This window comes from Leptodactylus fuscus, chromosome 6, assembly GCF_031893055.1.
Source record: "Leptodactylus fuscus isolate aLepFus1 chromosome 6, aLepFus1.hap2, whole genome shotgun sequence".
Taxonomy (NCBI): Eukaryota; Metazoa; Chordata; class Amphibia; order Anura; family Leptodactylidae; genus Leptodactylus; species Leptodactylus fuscus.
The window spans coordinates 50,919,121-50,935,564 of NC_134270.1; the positions used below are offsets into that span (position 1 = coordinate 50,919,121).

Consider the following 16,444-nt stretch of genomic DNA (forward strand, 5'->3'; position numbering starts at 1 on the left):
AACACCTCAACACCCAGGTACATCCTGGGTGATCCATTCGCCTATTAGGCTGAATGCTTGTATAAGCCTCTATCATTGAGAAGATTGCCCACATTTGCTCTAAATTAAACAAAGTAACTTGTGTTCCTCTGAACCAGCTTTGCCTTTGATCTTGACTCTCCAGAATATATGGGGATAATGGAAGCTATAAGTGTGCATGGCCTGAGGCGCTGACAGTCAGGCACCTCGCATGAGACACTGGCTTCATGTTCAGGTTAGGGGAAGATTCGGGATCACACATCACACCAGTGTTTCTAACGACTCTTCACCAATTAGTTAATCTCAAAATGATTTTTAGCGAAAAGCTGCTCGAGGACAAAAAAAGTGCAAAAAATTCCAAAGAGAATTGGACCAAATGAGAAAAATACATGTATTGTCAAATAGACGCTTGGACGGGTAACAATGGAATGGAATTTCCACCGACTTTAATTAGTCTTCAAGCAAGTGTTACGTGAAGCAGTAAATTTTACAGAGTCTATTAGGGACAGAGAAGACATTATGGAAAAGATGTCTTACTTCTCACCTTACTCTACAAAAATTAAAAATTAAAAATTTTCCCTAGTAGATATTCTGTTATAAGGTAGAAGCCAAACATTGCAACACTGGGGAAGAGTTACCGTTGAAAATACACCAGAATTCTAGCACAATAAGGGGAAATTTATTATTGACAGGAGATGCACCTGAATTATTAAGAGGCTCTGTCCAGTTTGGGACTGGTGTACAGTTCAGTTATAACTTATGCTAGCTTTCTGTTGTGAACCATAGTAAATTTGTCGCCTCGGTCCTCCTTGCTTTCTGACCATTTTTGCAAAATATGGTGAGTGGCATACAGAAGGAACAATGTAACAGATCTTTAGTGTAAAAAAGTGTTGTGCACCAAAGAGATGCCACATTTATTCCCCCATCTATGTCAGAAAACTGGAGTAGGTGTGTTAGTAAATTCCTCCCAATATGTGCCTAGGTTTACACTAGCGGAGTGCTCTCTGTCGTTCGGAGGATCTGATCAACTGCGTGCCAGACTGCTCAGACAACGGTTACACATGGATACTGGTGGACCCCATTGACTCTAATAGAGACCACTGGGTGTCCACACTTTCAAAACTGCAACAGGACTTTCTAACAACTTTCGCCAGTTTCTGTGACGGACTCCGGCACCAATATGAACCCAGCCATACCTGCTTTACACTACATTTTAATTTGCAAGATTGGTCTTTCTGTGGTGTGGGGTTAGAGTTGAGCAATGCACAAGGAGGTGCTGAACCAATATACTTTTTATAATCTTTCCAGAGAAAGATATTTGGTGTTTTTTCTCTACACAGAAAACTCTTGAAATAGACATTTGCTGAAATAGGCAACAGTTCTTTGACAGACAACAGTGGTGCCAAGGGGCTGCAAGTCTCACTAAAGGGCCTCTTGTAAGAATAGAAATGTCGCCTTTAGACATAGTGGGCCACAGCAAAAAAGCGCTGTGGGAAAAACTGAGACGGCAATGCATTGCGGTTTTTCCCACAACACTTTTCACAGAAAGTCTGTAGAGGTGTCCTTTTGCTTTCACTTATATTATGTGCGTCTTTTCCCTAATGTGTGGTTGGTATTTGATAGAGTTGCTAGTCCACCTTGCAGAGATTATAAAAGGCAGTGTTTTTTCTACGCCATGTGGGGCCAACTTTACAGTGATAGGAGTATTGCTTAACCTGACACGTCTACCATTTCAGATGCCAAAACTTTGGTGGTAAAGGGATGCTCTATAGCCCCTACCATAGCACTATTGTTCCCAATGTCCTTAATGTTCCTGACATCATCCTATCAACTAATCAGCAGAAGGCAGACTGCCAAATCTACTGTGCCTGACGCCTTCCTCCATCCCCAAGGGCGCAGACACCATGCATATCAACAAAGCACTGCAACATACACAAACCACTACATCAAAGTGTAGATAAATACAATATATCCAGAGATAATATGCGCTACCCACCATGCACCTTGTTACAATTCTCCTCAAGATTTCTGTCTCCTCAAGATTATCTTTCAACGATAAACCAAAGAAAATAGCTGTAGGATTTGAGAAGATCCTTGCACACATGTATACAGTATACATTGTTGGGATTCACTCTTTTATTGTTTTACTGTTACCTGAAATCTGTATAAATCCTATCTACACCCAAAGACAGACATGTGACCTTACCACTGAGCCCCCACAACGTACCGCCACTCTAGAAAGACAAAATGGATAGCAAAGAAAACACGATAAATAAACCTTTGGTTGTAAATGGGAAACATACACACTGTCAGTGTTTAATGTCTGTTTTCCATCACCATGTCACTTATTTTTCATCAGTTTCCTGACAGTCTGTCCATTTTTAATGTCCGTTTTGCCTCATTCATTCGTATATTTTTTTTTCTCTAACACACTCATCCATTTTTAAAAGCTGTCAAACAGAAGCAAATTCGTTTTGATGGACCGTAATGATCGACCCATTCACTTTTATTGGTCTGTCTGTGAAAATGGATAAAAATAGAACAAGTTCTATTTCTTGACGGTCCATTAAAAAAAAATAAAAAAAATTATATGAGTATTTTATTAAAATGGACGTGTAATTGGCGTTATGAAACCTCCGCTCTTCATGTTTTTGTACAGGGGGCCTAAAGATCTGGCTATGAATGGAAATAAAGAAAAGAAGGTGTGAATGGAAAAAAGAAGAAACTGATAAAGTTTTGGGTTCAAATTGCAAATAAAATTCTGGGTGGTAATGAAAAAACTATATTAGTCTAAGGGCCCATGTAGCGAGCCACAGCCTAAAACCGCTGCAGAAACGACCATGGTGGAAATGCAATGCGTCTTTTTTATGCAGTGTTTTTCACAGAAAATCTGCCAAGTTTTTCCTCTGAGGACTTTGTGTCTCTATTATACCTATACAGAAAACGGCAGTGTTTCTGAAGATATAATTGACATTGTGGTATTTACAGAAATGTGATGTGGGGCCCCAGCCTAAGGATGCTTTGGGTGTGAATAGAGAAGAAAACAAGCAAAATCTTCAGGTGAATATAAAGTAGAAAATAATATATGAAACAGATTATAAAGGAAGATTAAAACAAGATGAATAAAGCTGAGTGCGAGCCTCCGCTGCGCTGTACGGAGGCTGCCGGCCTGCTCTGTCTTCTGCACTGGGTCGGCGATTCCGATCCCTAGTGGAGGTAGGCCAGAACCTCTGCAATAGTCGGCGGGGGATTCCAGTCTCGTCCTGGAACCGGAACTCTTACTTCCGGAGTTAATAGCTCAGCGGTAGGCCGGAGGCTATTTAGGCCTCATTTTGGCTCCGGCCCGCCGCTGGTAGTTCAGTTTACCTGGTGACAGCTCCCTCCTGTGCTTCTAATTTGATCCTGACCCTGAACCTCCTGTTTGTCCTTCGGTGTTCCTGTGTATGACCTCGACTTGCCTTCCAGACGACCTCTCCTTGACCTCCTGATTTGGCTACCTTCTGACCTCCTGTGGATGACCTCAGCTTGTTTCCTGACTACTCCTGATTGACCTCTGCTTGGCTACTCCGTGACCCCTTGTGTATGACCCAGCTCTCCTAACTATGCATTTTCTTCTCCCTCCTGCTACCATGTGACCTCCTATGTACCGACCCGGCTTGATTGACTTCGTTTTGGCTATCCCTGGAACCTGCGTGACCTTCTGTGTACCGACTTGGCCTGAATGACCTTCCTGCGGTACTTCTGCTATCTCCTGGCATTCCTCAGAACATCTCTCTCCTTGCTGACCAGTTCTCCCATTTCTTCATCTGCTGAGGTTGGTGTTTCTGGGTTTTTTGGGTCCTCTGCTACTTGGGGTGTGCTGAGTGTGCGGCGCTTTGTTCAATTTACCAAGTCCAACTCCACCATCATGAGCTCTGGCGAAGACCTCTGGGGCCTGGTTCTGCTCCGGTTAGGAGAGCGTCGTACACTCAGGACTGTTTTAGCCTCGGTGTTTGGGGATTCTGGTTGCCCGGGACTAACTGTCTGTTATTGTCACATCAATTTCCTAAGAATAAGTAAAGCTTTAAGAAATCAAAGAAAATCAAGTTCCTGCAAAGTTCCTTAGTGTAGATATAGAGTGCAACACATTCTGAATATGTAGCTTTTCTTTAAGATTTTTTGTACACATTTTCTCATTATTTTAGTTCGGCAGGAATAAACATCTGTAAAACAGCAACATAAATATTCCACAATGAACATCTCCTCGCCATTGCTGAAGGCCGTCAGGTTGTTCTCTGTACTACAATTCAGGTGTCTCGGCATCTGTCTGACTTCACAAAGTGTCTGTCTTCTCCAGTCAGTGAATGTATCTGCGGCTGTGGAACTAGAAGATTAATCTCACGTATAATATACTGTCATGCTCCAGGCGTTATCTTGGCCCTCGTGTATGTAAGATAAACATATCTGTTGTGTGTTTCTGGCTCCATCTGGAATCTTAACAGTTTGTTGGCATGAAAATATGAAATATAACAATTTCAGGGATAAAAATAGTTTAAATACACCAAAAATATAATACGACCCCAGGAACATCCATTCTCTGATACATGAGGGATTACGTCAATTTAATTAAATTGTTGTAATACTGCTTATTTACAACTAAGGGTGTTGCTGGGACTACGGACATTATTATAGACACCTTATTAAGGTCTGTGTCATACAGATATGTAAGAGAGGGCCCTTATCCTACAACCAGACCAGCCTATATCTCCATGTGCTTCAGGACTTAAAGGGCAAATATTTTATGTTTTAAATAGGTCACGGGAGGTAAAAAACAAAAATCATACTCACCTTTCCCCAATGTTCAGATGCCTCCCAGCATGGTCCGCTCCTGCCGGTCCATTGTTGTCTTCTGGCAGACGTCCTCGTCACACATGACCACTGAGGTCAAAGAGCGGCCTCAGCGATGGACACGTGATGTCACTATCTTTGATGTCCAGGGTCCCTTCCTGAGGACATCACAGCCAATGAGGAATGTCACTTAAAGAAGACACCAGAGCTGCAGGATCGGACCGTGCTGACAGGACACCAGAACACCAAGGACAGGTGAGTGTGATTTTTTTAACAATTTTTTCACCTCCGCCAGCCTATTAATTTTTTTTTTTTTTTTTTTTGCGCAGACAACCACTTTAAGGTGATGTTCTTTTGTAGATGTATTACTTTCGGGAGTTAATTATGAACCCCGATATGGGGTAAATCTAAGACGTTCCACCCCATCTCAGTATAGATTCTCATACTACCTGGATCCTTTACACCTCTATTACATATACCTTTTCATTATAGGTATACATTCATATTTGAACACCATTATGTAGATATAACTGCACTTATTCTATATTCATCCTGAAGCATACACTGTACTATACTCTAAATCTACACTTACTTCTGTTGGTCTAGTCACTGTTACATACATTGAGTTACTAATTCTGAGTTACAGTGTATATTATACTTCAGAGCTGCATTCATTATTCTGCTGGTGCAATCACTGGGTACTTGCCATGTATTGATCTTGATTTACACCTTGTGTTACACTTTAGAACTGTATTCACTCTTTTGCTGGTGGAATTGTAAGGTGGTGTGGACACACAACTTGGACAGTTGGTCATTTGCAGCGGGCAGGATTAAACCCCGCTCCCGACCACACCCGGGAGTGCAGCGAGAGCGCAGTGTTAGTAAAGTTAGTGCAGCACATTCGTTGGTTGTGTTATTTCATGTATTATGATGGTCAGGTTACCCAAGGCAATGTCATGGTAATTAAGTGCCATTCCCACACTTTAGAGAGAGAAGATAGCGTAGGGAGATGGAGAGATTGCTCACATTACGACAGATTTTGGGTAGAACACCTAGAGAGGCCAAGTGAGCTTGGAAAGCCAGGTAGAGAGTCTGCAGGAGAGAGCATGTCAGCCAGTTCTGGACACGTTGAGCGCCAGATTGCCACCATCCTCGGTGCTGAAGACTGCCCTGGAGATGCCTCTTATAACTGCCCCCTGCTTTATAGGAGCTCAGCTAAGCCATTAGGGTACGTCTGTAAACAACTTTTCTGTTTCTACTAGCAATCAGCACCGTGTGAATACAGTTCCATTTTTATTAGGAAGTTATTTTTTAAGGTTAGGTGTAGAAAAATTGCCACAGATTTCTGCAGTGGATTCTGACAGATCTATGTCAAATAACAGTACAAACCACAAATGACTTTAAAACCGCATCCACATGTAGTATAAAAAACCTGTGCAGAAACGTGAGCATACAACGGGTAGAACTTCAAATCTGCTGAACGCTTATCATTTATCTTGTGTAAAATCCCTGCATTTGTGCCGCGGATTTCACTCTTTACAATACATGGGTTGAAATTTGCAGCAAATCCGCTACAAAATTTGGATGTAACACATGCACATTTTGAAGAAGATATATTGTGGATCTGCAAAGGATTCTCAGCAAAATCAGCTGCAGAAATTTTCCATCATGCCTGGACTTTACCTTAAGGGATGATACTGAGATGCAAGTTTTAGGATATCAGCATTCAGGTATTACAGTATTCTGTACACTGTGTATATGACCAATCTTCATGTACACATCTAATAATACCTTAAATAGGATAAACGGCTGTTGACTCACATATATAACATTTTACAGGTAATTTCCCTGTCAATTATAATAACTTGATGCCTACCATAACAGCCCTCACCTGCCACCACTTAGCATTTTTACGGTAATGTATTTCACAGCTTGTATGGACATCTAATCCATAGAGCTGTCATGTCACTGTTGTGTTCTGCAATGTTGCTCCCCCCATCATCACATCTTGAAAAGCATTTTGTGGACCCTGCAGTATTGAGCGCAGGATAGGTAGCTCTGCCAGATGTAGTCACTGAACCCTTGTGACATCTGAACTTCTGAGACGCAGTCTCCCAAATAACAACTCAATATTCTTATGTTATCTGCCTCAGCATTTTTACTTTCTTGCTGGTTCGGGTCTGCCAAGATATTTATCACTAAAACAACACAGCCTCGCAGACGCATGCTTCCTTACTGAAAACTGCTACTGCGTGGGGGCCCAGAGAAGCCGAGGCCTCCTAGGAATGCCAGCATTATTACAAGCTAGCTGTATTACAGCTATAATAAGACTTCTGTTTACAAATTAAACAATACAACGATCATTGATAATCCTGGAGGTGCATTAAGGATTTCTGACTGCATGAGAATAAGGGCTGGTAAGCTCCAAAGTCCCTGCATAGACATAAATGTAAGAGATAACCTTCTGGCAAACACAGCTGCCACTAGGGGGCACTTATGAGTTAACTGCATACTGTTTACACACAGAACTCAATAATAAAAGAGTATGCCATAAGCTCCCCCTTGTGGTGGCTGCAAGTAACCAGCCTGCTAATTTTGAACTGGGTAAGGGTTTTTATGTCTGTGCAGGGTATTATGAGCTCTCTCCATAAAAAAAGAGCTATATCCGCTACAAAGAAGCAGAATTCTGGACCTGGAAACAATATGGTAAGGAAAGCTGAGATACACTTATAAGACTATGTTATGATGATCATCAAAAGTGAGCATAACCAGAGTGCAGGGTCTATAAGCCCTCCAATTTTTCACTCATACTCCTTCAAGGAGGTATGGATGCAATCCTAAGAGAAGTTACTAATCGATGCCACCAGATATCAGGATAGCACAGAGTGATAAATACAGATGTGTAGGTCAAAGGATAGTCTAAGGTCAATACCATGAGCGTGGTCCAAGCCTTAGAGAAGTACCAGGGATGATCCAAAGATAATCCAGAAGATGGATCCAAGGTCAATGTGCAGATGTCAGCAAGGAGTGTACCCATTAGTACGAAAGAAGCAAAGAGAAGAGATGGTCACAATAAATACAATTGGCTGCTCCGGTTGACATAGCCAGAGCAGAGACGCCATTGAGCAGCAGGAGAACAGAGATCTGGAAAGAAATGGTTTATTGTCTCAGGGAGGATAATAAATCTTATCCCATATCTATCTTACTTTTCCTATATTTAATTTTCATGTTGACAGTTTTATTGGTATCCCAAAGTAGGAGAAGCTAGCTACTTCCTTCCTCTCTTATGTCACCATTGAATGTAACCTCTCAGCACATCCAGTTTTAATATGCTACAAGTTCTGCTCTTTTAATAAACGTCCCTGCTTTTTTGACCAATAGATGCCCTTGGCTTATTTTATTACAATACTACATAGTGTATTGAAGATGGAAGAGGAGGGGGATGCAGCTGCAGTTCTTCATTTAGTGTTTTAATGAAATCAGAAATAACAGTGAATACACAGAGCCCAGCCCATGGTAGCATCAATGGCTACACTATAGTACTTCTAATTGTCGTCTACAGCTGCCTTGGGATCCATAAGCATGAACCAGCATTCAGCCTAACAAGGCATTGGAAGTATAATTTAATTATAAAAAGCTAGATGCTAAAACCTAGTGTAAAAGAAGGCTAAAACCAATAACGTCTTGAATTATAGGAGCCATATGATGTATCTCGAATACTAGGGCCTAGGTCAGACGGAAGACCCCCCCCCCCTTCCTACAGCTAAAACCATCCACCCTTCAAGATAAGGTCATTCCAGTTAGAAGGCTTGATGTAAATCCCCAAATTGCTGCCTTCATGATGTAAAGCAATTTCACCATCATTGCCAGCCGGTTGGTATATTGTTAACAGTGGTTACAAATGTTCTTCAAGAAATTTGACATTGGCGAAGAATTTTACCCTTTTTTTTCCTATACCGAACGAGGTGGAAAAATGTGATATTTTAATTGCATCAACTCTCGACAGATTTATGTTTCTGTAAACCGTCCCACATGAATTATACCCATACCCCATCCAGCTTAAGAAGTCATAAATCATCTCATGTCTCCGCTATGAATTCCTCAAACACATATAAGCATATTTTAATATTAATCGTCAGCTTTCCGTGATATTTAAATGTTATAGAAGTCGCCTCCAAAAGTTCAGAGAGAACAAATATTAAACATTCTGACACTATAAACCAGAGGGGATGTGTTGGCGCTGAGATGAATAAATGAAGGGGACCCATCAACAAAAAAAAAAGAATTGGGAACCACAAGATGTAAATTAGGATGGACCATCAATGTGTGATTGTGGGAGTCAGATTAATGGGACATCCTCATATCAAAAACTAAAGGTGGGGGTTCTAGATTGTCTAACCCAGGGGTCCTCAAACTTTTTAAACAGTGGGCCGGAGGCAGAGCAGGTCGCACAGACATCGGGAGCAGTGCCCTCCAATAGGTAAAGTGAAGTGCGCTCCATGGCCTGGCCCGAGCTCCCCAGGAGCTTCATTCGTTGTCGGCGGGGCCAGACAGAAGTGCTTGGCGGGCCGCATGTGGCCCGCGGGCCGCAGTTTGAGGACCCCTGGACTCTAACCAATGAGGCTTCACCAACTGTACATTGATAATCTATGGTAAAATTAGGCCAGAAATGTCAATTTCCATAAAACCTTTTTAAGGGAAAGGCCTACTTAGCCAATGACTGGTTTTGGCACTGGCCAGAGATTGGCTGAACGGTCACTTCACTATTTGTCACAATGGGACCAGAGAGTAGAAACCAGTTGGGAACCAAGTAAGTGTCGAACAGGATTGGTTGAGGATCAGTGGGGCATATTATTTGGTTTTCTTACGCCCCTCTGAGCTTTTACAAACATTTCTTAAAAAAAGATAGGCCAAACATCCTCTTGTTGTACCTATCTACCTATAACCCTTTACCTAAATTGTAGGGGATTATAAAAACATGGCTGCTTTCTTTTAGAAACAGGGCAACATCTGTCTGTGGGATGTGTAGCGTATTGCAACTTACAGTGGTTCCATAGTAAGTTCCATTCTACTGTAAAACCCTTTTGGTTGGTTTCATATAGATATTTTCACAATTTGCCATTAGCTGCTAACCACACGACTAGAGATCTGGTGACACGGGGGAAAATCACTGACACATTAAAGGGGTCACTTAATATTGACAACCAATCTCTATTTGCTAGCCTCTTTAATGATAAGCAGATTGGGGAGAACGGACAACTAAGACCCCACTTTTCAGATTACATGGCTTCCAATGAAATCAATAGACTAAGTAGTGGGAGAAATCTTCCCTTCCGGCTTATTAAAGTGGTCCTAACAACCATGCCTAATCCATTATTTCAATATACTCTAATAGGACAAATTTAAAGGCATTATCTAAGTCAAACCGCCCCTTTAAATAAAGGCTTAAAGTGAAAATGTGATTTTTGTATGCAAGTGTGTCCTTGGCTTCCTGCTGGGTGGATTGATGAAGACAGCTATTATTTTACTTTTGCATTTTGCGTTCTCTTTAGAGCTACTATGGCAATTTAAGGTGTTAAGGGTGTCATTTACATGAGCAGAGCTATACTTACAGTGCTGACAGCCTGACTCCCCATTCAGCTGTGACCATCCAGGACAGCACTTATTTACCGTCTGATACTCCCGGCTGTATACCTGACGATATGTAGTATAATACGCTGTTCTGCAAAGACAATAGCAAAGCACATTATAAGCATGGTAATAAAACTAAACAAGAAGATTTGCTGTATTATTTCATAAGGTGATGAATAAGCGCAAGAGTTCTTAAAATGTGCAGTGACCAGCTGGGTGGTATTATTCCGCACATGTACAATATGAATCTAAAGCTGGGAGTGGTACCTCAACTGTGGAAAACATCTTGTGTGGTAACAGTCCCAAAGAAACCCAACCCGATGGGCTACAATGACTACCGACCTGTAGCACTGACATCCCACCTGATGAAGGTCCTACAGAGACTGGTCCTGACACACCTATGCCCCCTAGTGAGCTCCGCTCTGTATCGCCTCCAGTTTGCCTATCGGCCGGGCACTGGGGTGGATGATGCCATCATCCACCTTCTTCACAGAGCTCTCTCTCACCTAGAGAAACTTGGGAACACTGTGAGGATAATGTTCTTTGACTTCTCCAGTGCTTTCAACACCATTCAGCCAGGGCTACTGACGGAGAAGCTGAACCTTGGTGGTGTGGACCATCACCTGTCCAACTGGATCCTAGACTACCTGACAAACCGCCCTAAGTATGTGAGAGCCCAGGACTGTGTGTCTGACACTGTGATCTGTAGTACGGGGGCACCACAAGGTACAGTTCTTGCAACTTGGACTCCTATCCTGACACTCCAACTCTTTGTCACCTACTCCTGCAGTTTAAGTACAGCAGGGTTGGCCACAACATGAAGAGTCAGACCATAAGAAAGAGCGCAGGAAAAGAAGGCTTCCACCACCCCTGCAGCGCTATGAAGATAATCTGAAAATGGTCAACCAACATTTATCTTTAAGTCTTCTTGTCCATTGCAGTGAGTACAATGCTGAAAGTTTTTAGCACCCACATAAACCCTTTAAGACCTCCATCAGTAATGCTTCAATTTCCCTATAGCGGTGCTGCAGAATAAACATTATTTGACAGCTGACCCTTACACCCTAGAGCTAATCACTCAAGATCTCAGCTGGAAAACATGAGATCTGCTCATTTTTTGTGATCACTTTAAACAAAAACTAATAAGGCATTTGGGGGTTTTAATGAAGGTAAACTATTTTTTTCCAAAGTTATTGTGAATAAGTACTATAAGATAATAAGTGACCAGGGAGATCACGTGGTTGGTTCTACAGACAAGAATGTAGTCATAGAATGGACCATGTTATGTATGTCATCATATCTGACATGGATATGCTTATCATCACCACTGGAATATAATCCTTAGGCTATGAAAAGGGGCCTACTGGAGATATAAACTCTTTATGTCATGCAGCTTCCTCATACTGTGTCTAGCAATTTTTGGTGGTCAACATGCCTAGCAAGAATATATAAATCTCTGTGGTCATCTTTTTTCCAATGCCTTCACTAACAAACCTCCTTGACATAGCCACATCTTGTCATGTTCTTAAACCATGTCCATGGTAACTCAAAGCCTTGCATGAGGTTGTCTACAGGCCACTGAATAATACATGTTATGGTCTACAATCCCCTGAGCTATGGCTATGACAGTCTATATTCCCCAGGTTAATACATAATGTATGGACTACAGTCTACTGAGGCACATTTATTATGGTCTACAGCCACCTACTCCATTCTTAATATGGCCAATAGTCCACTAACCTATGCCTACTATGGTCTACATTTCTGTAAGCTATGCTTAGTATGGGCCAAAGTCCCTCACTGACTACATACTGTATTGTAGTCTATAGTTTCTAGATGAATACATACTGTATTATGGTCAAAAGTCCACTGAGCCACCTCTATGATGGTCTACCTCCAAGCTATGCCTAGCATGGTCAACAGTAACCTGAGCCATATCTATTATGGTCTACAGTCCCCCAAGCTATGCCTAGGATGGTCAACAGTAACCTGAGCCATGTCTATTATGGTCTAAAGTGCCCAGATGAATGCATACTGTATTATGGTCTACATGACCTGATGAACAACTAATATGGGAGTCTACAGTCCCTGATCCTTTACCATTAAAGTCAACAGTCCATTGAGCTGTGCCTATCAAGACTTTTAGTCTACTGAGTTATCCATGTAATGGTTTACAGTCCTATTATGGTCTGGCTACTGGTATACATTATTTATAAAAATGGAAATTTCCCATAGAAAAGCACATTATACCTAAGCCTTAGCTTTATATGCACACATCTATACTCATTTTCCTACCTGTCAATGTATAAGATGAATATCCAGTCTTGCAAATGATGGCCCCATTTCCAGAGAAAGGAGAAAAAAAACCTACATAAAGTGTGGAAGCCTTTGACAATATCCCAGCTCTTCTCACACCCATCCTCCAGATTTTTATTTCAGCTTCATTAAGCAGATACACTCAGAGCAATATTTCATAGCACATTGTGAACGACGTCCTCATTTGTTGAACGCTATATTCTGAGATGTTTTCACGAGCTAATAAGCAGCCTCATTGCTTTACAATTTACTCCAGCCCGGGCTTAATGATTGGGGTCAAGTGCATCCATTTTACCTGGAATTGCTGCTTTGAATTTATAAAAAAAAAACTGAAAAAATAAGCTTTTCACGCTATCAGATGCTGTCAACAATTGTCAACGGGGAGATAGCAGAGGGCTAAATAAACGCTTGGTTGCTAGGGCACAGATGTAACACACCACACCACCTGCTATACCCTCATTGATTGCTCTATTTCGGATAGGAAAACACAGAAGGGACATAACACCCTCTTCAGCTATCAGCTCATACCAGTTTTCACAGATTAGGACCTCTCTTGAGTTGACACATTGAGCCATATAATGATCTCCATGGCTTTCCATAAGTGCGCTACAATGTTCAGTGGATTAAGAGCAGCAACTTCCCCATGGACCATATACAACACGCGGCTTCAATTTGGAGTCATTTTAGGAGTCACTTAATAGACCTTGGACGAAGACCAATGAGAACGAGCAGGCCGTAGTAATGAGGCGCTGGCACTGGTTAACATTGCAGAAACTTACTGCTAGCAAATTCACCAATCAGTATCTATAAGTGGCTTATTCTACTTGGCTGCAAGTGCGGACAGTGGAACGTGACGCTCTGCCAAGGCTTGGAGAATGGTTTGTGTGGTCTCTGAAACAAGGGCCTTGAGACCATGAGAAATAAAGCAAAAAAAGTTTCCGAAGCCAACGGCTCTTATAATACTTCTTTATGATATTTATAATGAATTGAGTATAGCAGTAAGGCAGTACAGCTGTTCGAGATGAAGTACAGAATATTCTAGTTCAGGAATTTACTATATAATCAGCAATCTTTACAGAGAAGATCATTAGAAATGTATATAAATAGGAGAAAAATATGTTCCACAGGTTCCCGTGAGGTTCAGAGACTGATCTCTTATATATTTTTAGCTGCCAAGTTTTGGAGATTATCCTTTGTTAGCTTGGAGCTCTTAGCATGATGATGAAATGGTGAACTCCAAAGGATCTTGAAGGAAGACAGTCTTAATATACTAAGAGATGGTCTTCTTGGATTGCTTCCATAGGAGTTCAGAAGAGGGCAGAAACAGAATGACCAGTTGTTTGATAATCGATTGATTAGCTAGCTGAACCTCAGTCCAGAATGACTTCAGGCTCAGACATGACCACCATATATGAGATCATGAGAATGGCAGCACCAGCAGAGGTTGGACGACTGTAAGCCATGCTGATACAACCAGGAGGGAATATGGTACCAACGAACTAGTAATTTGTAGTGGTTTTCTTGTATGCGTACACATCTGGAGAATCCATGAGCTGCTTGGAGAACTATTTTTACATCTTCATCAGTGAGGACAATGCTCAATTCCAATTCCCATGAGGTGAGGAAGGCTGGCTTGTAGAATTTCATTGAGTTGACAAATTTATCCAGGACAAAGGTAACCTTGGCCAGAAGCGGGCTGCGAGATGAGAGAGCCCACTCATATGGTGTAAGGTGCCCTGCTGGGTAAGTACTGTTTCCATAGGAGTTCAATGACTTACTGTAGTGACCCTACAGCTGGAGTTTGGACACCACTAATCTAGATTTATTTTTTTTTAAATGTAGATTGTGATACCTATAGAGGGATCACAATGTACTTTTTTTTTTCCCCTATCAGTATGTCTTTGTAGAATTGGGAGGAAACCCACGCAAACACAGAGAGAACATACAAACTACTTGCAGATGTTCCTGGCAGGATTCGAATCCAGGATTCCAGCACTGCAAGGCTGCAGTGCTTAACCACTGAGCCACCGTGTTGCCCCGACCACTAATTTAGATATTGTGAGGAACCTAGAACCTAACAAATGACTTGAGGTTTTCTTGGCTCTTGTTGACATACTGTAGCTATCACCTTGATCACAGCCCATGATCTAACTACAACATAAAAACAATATCCAAAAAAACACTACCCAATTAACTCCCAAACAATATCATCTCTTGAATCAATAAAATAATGTTAAATATTCACATTCTTCTCTCAACATAAATATTAACCTCAATGGCTTTGTACCCGACGTCCTCTGAAGACATTCTTAAGGAAACTTGTATTAATTGCTTCTCTTAAGCGCGGGCCAAAAAGTCAGTTTGGTGGAATTGTACTCTACAAAGGGCCTCAAACAATTAGTTGACTGTTTCTTATTAATGAGCAAGAAACTTACCACCGCTGCAATGCTACTTTAGGCTTTTGAAGTCCTGGCAAACAGGCCGTCCGTGCTATTTAGTCCCTTTGTTCATAGCGCAGGCACTTTGAATAATCGCACTTGCTCCTTTTTTCTATTACACTGGCCTATACATTACTTCTCATAATTGACGAAAATTACAGTTTAAAGTGAGTTCATTGAACCTGACACTCCTGTCCCTGGGTTGTGTGGGATTTATGCACAGAATCTCTTCCCCCATGTTAAAACTAAAAATTAGGACCTGCCGTTAATATTAGCTTTGCCTTCATGTCAGTGTGAATGCACTTTACAATGTAGGGGAGTATACAACACACAGATCTGACGCCGCTAAAAACATTATACATATCATTTAAAGTGAATAAACACTACTTTGCTATTTGTTGTTGACTCCTTTTTTAATAATCCTTAAGGAGATGACTGCCTACTTTACTCCTTATAGCTGGCCACTTTTTAGCTCTGATGCAATAGAGTACAACTATGCAATTTAGCTGCAATGTCAAATAGGAGTCTGAAACCCTCCCCCCCCCCCCCCCATGTTTTATGTTTTTTTTAGAGAGAGTTTTCTGCTCCTTACATCCTCCATGCTTTACATTGCATCTTAACAAGGTAAAAACGATTATACACTAAAAGTAACTAAGCTATCAACCAAATGAGATTGTCATGTATCTTCTCATCCTTAGAACTGGACTCATCTATATATGCAAAGGAACAAAGGAAAAGACTGAAAACAATAAAAGGTGAGAGGCAGAGTGCTGGAGTCCAGATATATCAGCCCCAGGGTTCTGACATATGTGTGGTCCAGGGCAGATCTAGAGTAGGCCTCGGGCCAGGTGTAGATCATTGGCTCATTACTGGGCCAGAAAAAGGCTGCAGCTTCTGTATTGCAGGGCAGTTCCATGAGGTGAAGGAGGTGTGTGGTTCTGTCCTGTAACCCTGAGTCTGGTGGGACTACATTGCACTTGTTTTGTTCATGTGGCTGGAAGTAAGCCAAATGTATAGTTAGGTTATCAGTTCTGTTTACTTAGTGGCTCAGACGAGCAGGTTTTTATTTTGTTTTTGCCTGAAGTTAAGGCTGTATTTTGTTTTGCTCATTTTGTGCCTGAAGTCAAGGTTTATTTATTTCCTGTTATTTTCTAAATAAACCAGTTTCCTGCATATTTTGTGTCCCTGTCTTGACTGTTTGGGACCGCACCACT

General features: G+C 41.5%; 1 protein-coding gene across 1 annotated transcript in view; it reads right to left on the minus strand.

Moving 5' to 3' along the window:
* MEGF6 (multiple EGF like domains 6) overlaps positions 1–16,444 on the minus strand; it is a 267,534-nt gene that overhangs the window by 214,724 nt on the left and 36,366 nt on the right. Inside the window, exon 3 of the mRNA XM_075279921.1 lies at positions 10,458–10,567. Coding sequence (XP_075136022.1) covers positions 10,458–10,567 — 110 coding nt within the window. The remainder of the gene's footprint in view (positions 1–10,457; positions 10,568–16,444) is intronic.